This window comes from Opisthorchis viverrini, assembly GCF_000715545.1.
Source record: "Opisthorchis viverrini unplaced genomic scaffold opera_v5_44, whole genome shotgun sequence".
NCBI lineage: Eukaryota > Metazoa > Platyhelminthes > Trematoda > Opisthorchiida > Opisthorchiidae > Opisthorchis > Opisthorchis viverrini.
In genome coordinates, this window is record NW_008751700.1 from 1962463 (window position 1) to 1967955 (window position 5493).

The window sequence follows — 5493 nt, forward strand, 5'->3', positions numbered from 1 at the left end:
CCAGCAAAGCGCGTTCAGCTCTGGGGCTGAGTGCAACTCCCACGCCATATATTCCACGAGTCATCGCTTCTGGGTCACCAGACACACGGACACACCAGACACACACACCAAAATCCTAAAGTTTGGTACGTCGACAATAGGGGGGATGACAGAAGACGATGGCCCTAACCAGTAAATTGAGGTTGATTCGTCTAACTTTCTTCGCAGAGTGGGAAATGAAAAAGCTGGTACTGGATGCGATAGATTCAGTGTAAAGACATTAGTGATTCGTGAACTATTGCTGTGTCTCGTTCTGAGGTCACCAACCGTCAATAAAGCAAACGCAAACACGCTTGAGTTTACTGATCAGTGCCTCAACACTTCGCCGCCACGTCGCAGACCGACAACCTTTGGGCCGTTTCCATGAAACATATAACATAAAAACAGGAACTCTGCGTAGCAGGTGATGGTCTGATATGCGAAGTATATGTCCCGACCAACATAACATGTGGATTGGGAATAAACGATATACTTCACACGAGCCTTTTCTAAAAAAAAACGTATGGTGCAAATAGACAATTTCATTCCGAGGTTCTCAATAGACTCGCGAAACGTCTCGGAGACACGAATGGTTAAAATTGAAAATACTCCTGAAGAAAGTGTTCATTATCATCACCACCATCATCTAGTGGCTTCAGCACACGTAGGTTATTTAAAGGCCCCCAAAATAGCGTTGTAAGGTCCGTCCACGACAGGCAAACTGTCCGGAGAGTTGGTTCAGCTTTCGCCCGGAGACAGGTGGCTGTCCACTTACGTGAAATTAAGCAGCACACGGCGCAGCCTGTAGGTAATGTTAGATTTCAGCTGCATATCAAAGAGACTGGGCAAGAGTGCAAGCCGGTGAGAACTGTGCATGCTGGTGCGAAAATCTTTGGATCAAGTGATGGGGAATGGACGTACAAACCAAGTGCATTGTCAACTTAGGCGCTTTCGAGCTTCTGCTGGGAAGAAACTAGAAAAATGTCTATCATTCACGCGCAAGTCAAGGCCTGTCGGTTCCTCTTCGTAATGGAATTTTACCGTGATATCTGCGGTGATAAAGTGGCACAAACACATCCGACCAAGTGTTAAAACACAATCCATGTGAGGTATGTGTTGAGTGTTGTTCATTGCCCATAACCCCAGATCTCACCTAATCATCATATCACTTCAACGTCCGTCAAATAAATGAAAAAATCGTTCAGCTGTAGCATCTTTCCGGTGTTTAGCTGCCATGCTACCCAAAGGAAGCACGAGGGCTGGGATACTGCCAGCTTGCCCAAGCCTAGACAGGGGAAGTCGAGAGGCAGAGGTCTGGTTCGAACCACGGACCTTCTGGTCAGTAAATTCGCGCTCTAACCACTTGGGCCATCTCGCCCATCTCGTCCGTGGTAGAACAAACTAATTCAAGGTGTGCATTCACAGTTTAGGTGACTGACTTCTTTATGCAACTCTTTCACTATTCATTGCACTGATAAGTCAGGACAACAAATATTTCAGTAAGAATAATCTTCATTCGTTGAATCGTATGGTTTGCGACTACGGTAGTTGAGTAGACAAATGTAACATCTCACCACTTTAGACAGAAACTCTGATTCTACTGAGATTCACAACAAAGTGGAAGATGTTCATGGTGATTCATTAAAGTGACCACGACACGTTGGCAGTCGCGAGATTCAAACTCTAGCCATGGGTTTGAATTATTACACTCCAACGAAGTCGGCTCCCACAACAAAGCGACTGCATCCAGGAAGAACTGTGCTTCAATTAGGTAAGGGTAGAATCCACTGGCTTACTGCCAGTTGAACACATTGTATGCCTTGTGCGTGGCAAACTGTGCCATTAGTTTGTCAAAAGAAGCCTTTTCTGTTCCCCGAAATTTTCAAAGCATTGTTGGGTAAGGAAAGATCAACTACGGCTGAAAATCCATGAAATCCCGTGTAAAGGGACAACCTCTGTTTCCCGGAATTCTCAGTTGTGTATCAAAGCAGCCTGCAGGCCTATGGGGAACTGCTCAGAGGTGTGTTCGAGTGAGAAAATAATGAAGTAGGTTCAGCTTAGCAACATATCGTTGGGTCCTGAATAGGAGTACATTGTCTTAGTTAAGTCAATGGGTCCGAGTGGTGTGTGCAAATCTTATGTAGAATATTTGGGAAGAAAAGCTTCCCTGGAATACAAGGTTGAAGGACACAGAGCAAACGCTCCTCATTTCAATGGGTCATTGACTTCCTATGCTGTTCTCGAAACTGATTTACTGATGTTCGAGAACTAGGTGGAAATTTAGTCCCAAGTCCCAAGAAAAAATCCAAATCGATTGGGAAGAAAAATCTCCAGTACTACCACTAAATCATTAGTAATTCGATCACAGGGGAGAAAAACTCAGGTTACAACGGCCATCCATCAGAAAAGTCGTCACTTCTGAGGAGATTTCGTCCTGTAAATGAAGCCAATCCATGTTGAAAAGCCGAGAAGCACTCTACGGCTGTTTCATCCTTGTTGGGAATCACCATCAGTGCGCATCTCACGAAACTCCGGAGAGCCTCGAACCTGTGACCTGCAGGCTAGCAGTGTGAACACTTAACCGCTCAGACACAAGCGGATAATCGGCGGTGTGGTTAACTCGCACTTAGACAGGATATACCGCCGCTCATTCTTCAATCACGGGATCCACATCACGCAGTCACACGTGCTGACAGGCTCCTCCAGCAACGACTGCTGCTGAGCAATGACTGTGCTGTGTCCTGCATCACACTGATTGAATCACACCGTTCACCAACCACGCGTAGGCCAGAGGTATAGACGATTTCGAAATACTCTAGAGATTCAAGAGTTGCACACTTCGCGATTCTTAATATGGATGGAACAACTGTACAGTGTCTCTCAGATTTTCAGGTTCTAAGTATAGGGTGAAATCAGAGATATGGCTTGAACGAATAGTGTAGCGTACCATTCGATCAACATAAAAACCAAGTTGTCTGATTGGTCAGGAAAAAAAGCGTCCAGCTGTAACACTCGGAGCCTAGCTGCCATGCCACTTGAAGAAGGCGCGAGGGCTTAGATAGTCCCACGTCGCCCGAGCCTGGACAGAAGTCGGGGTGCAGATGCTGGGTTCGAACCACGGACCTTCCGATCAATAAGTTCGCGCGCTGAGCCATCTCTGCAGATGCTGGTTCGAACCACGGACCTTCCGATCAATAAGTTCGCGCGCTGAGCCATCTCGAGCACAAGAGTTGCTGGAGCTCATCGTCCTCTACAGGAGATTTTAAACAAACGTTGGTAAACTAACTTGAGAGATGCACTAGGGAGTGCGAACACAGAGGTATCTCGAAAAGGAATTTGTAAAACCGCATCCACATCGCTTTAGTCTGGACCGTCCTCTTTCTGTCTGGCACGATTCTTCCGGTTGATTTACACTGCTCGTTGTGTGAACATGTTCAATTGTTCAGATGAGGTCACTTAGATTCATCCAGTGTGTGCTGATGGAATGATAACACGCTGGCGTCGCATATCAGAGATCCGAGGTCCAACCTCGGAATAGCTGAGCTCGTGGAGTGAAGCTCGAATTCGGTGTTCCTTCGCTTTTCTGTCAACAAACCAAAATGACCGCGTCCGGACTGTTCCACTCAGAGCCATGTAAATACGAGTCCAAGAAAACCGGTACGAAGATAAAGCCCTCTCTGAAGAGAAGCAAACCTCCTGAGGGAAGTGTATCGAACACTATTAGTTGGAAGTTCACCTCCTCCTCCACGAAGAGGCTCCCGAAAAAATAAGCCAAAAGCTCCTCACCACGTCAGGAAAGATTACTGTCGTTCCATTTGGACGAGCGCCAATTGTTCGACAGAGAGCTGCTCGCCTACAGGGACACCATACCACATGAGACATGACTGAAACGGATGTAACCGTTAACCAATCGTGGAACAGACGGTCAAACTCTTGCAATTATAGCTCCAGAACCACGTTGATATGAAACGATAAGGCGTCAATATAACGTCAAAGATCAATCTGAAGAGGATAATGAGGAGGGAAGTCGAATATAAATATGACAAACGTCCGTCGCACTTTGGTTACGGGTGGTCCAGTCAGGTTAAAAATGCACCAAATCAAGATCGGCATGCTTTTGAAAATATCCTCCTTACCTGGAGAATTAATTCGCGCTTGTCCTGTGGAACATCACCGTGAAACACGTGACAGTCAGCGCTCATTGCTGAGTGAGCTGCTAACTCATCTGCATCTTTTTTCCGTTCACAGAATACGATACATCGCGACTTTTTTCGAGTGCAGTAGGTTCGAATAACATCCGCTAGCGTCGCAGCACGCTCTTGGAAAGGGCAAGGTAGGGCGAGGTGCTAGGGGAGACAAATTGGTAATAATCCACGATGAAAAAGAGAACTTACCGTCACATTCAAGGCTGTTTTGTTCTGTTGCTCCTCGATGAATGATACGTGGCGTGTATCGTCAGAGAGATAACGTTTAGCCACAGATGACACCCACGGAGGCATGGTAGCAGAGAAGAGCAATGTTTGAGGTTTTGCATCAGATGTCTGCCTTGACTCACTTTCGTACATATGTGCGATGATAGACTCAACGTCTTTGTGGAAGCCCATATCCAACATTCGATCTACTTCGTCCAGAACAACGTGCTTCACAGAGTCCAAGCAAAGAACCCCGCGTTCCATTAGATCGATTACCCGACCCGGAGTGCCGACAAGGACATCTACACCCCGGCGCAGGGAGTTACCTATATTTACGGACGATGAGTAGTGGGAGGAGCAATTTACATTGAGGACCAAGTGGAACTCCGCCATAGACTGCGAGAACTGAGAAATCGTCTTCACAAAGTGATTGAAAATCCGAGGAGATCTGTGTCACCAGCTCTCTGGTTGGCGCGAGAATCACCACCTTGGGGGATCGACCTTTTTCGGTATGTCCATCACAGTTCTTCAAAAGCATTTCTGTGATTGGTATGGTGAACGCAAGGGTTTTCCCAGTGCCAGTTCCTGGAGGAGTTAGGCATAAATAGACCATTATGACTTACGTGCCAGTACTACGACATCTGCGCCGGCCATTATCATATCGAATGTCTTATACTGAACGGGAAATAATTCTTTGATCCCTCGATTTTGCAAGCGTCGAACGACTCTCAGTGATATGCTATACCGAGTAAAATCTCCTTCACTCGAAGTGGGCGAAAGTGACGCGACCATTGTTGCCCCTTTATTTGGATCTGGAAGAAAAGTGAAAGCAGCATTATCTGCAATATCCTCATAGACATCATCATCATCATCATCATCATCTCCCCATCCTGAAGGCGAGTAGCACCGACAGCACCCAAGCGTTTCGTGATCTCCTTCATACTCCTCCGCCAAGTCAAGGGTTGGCCACCTTTTCGTTGACGCCACTCTGAATTGGGGATGGGAAAACGGTGGGGGGGGATGCGGAGGGGGCAACAGCCTACTGGAACTGGAAATGGAACCG

At 46.8% G+C, this 5493-nt stretch overlaps 1 protein-coding gene across 1 annotated transcript in view; it reads right to left on the reverse strand.

Moving 5' to 3' along the window:
- T265_03216 (hypothetical protein) overlaps positions 1 to 5493 on the reverse strand; it is a gene marked incomplete at both ends in the record, with an annotated part of 20471 nt that overhangs the window by 13055 nt on the left and 1923 nt on the right. Inside the window, 4 exons of the mRNA XM_009167635.1 lie at positions 4155 to 4364; positions 4413 to 4756; positions 4797 to 5015; positions 5054 to 5242. Coding sequence (XP_009165899.1) covers positions 4155 to 4364; positions 4413 to 4756; positions 4797 to 5015; positions 5054 to 5242 — 962 coding nt within the window. The remainder of the gene's footprint in view (positions 1 to 4154; positions 4365 to 4412; positions 4757 to 4796; positions 5016 to 5053; positions 5243 to 5493) is intronic.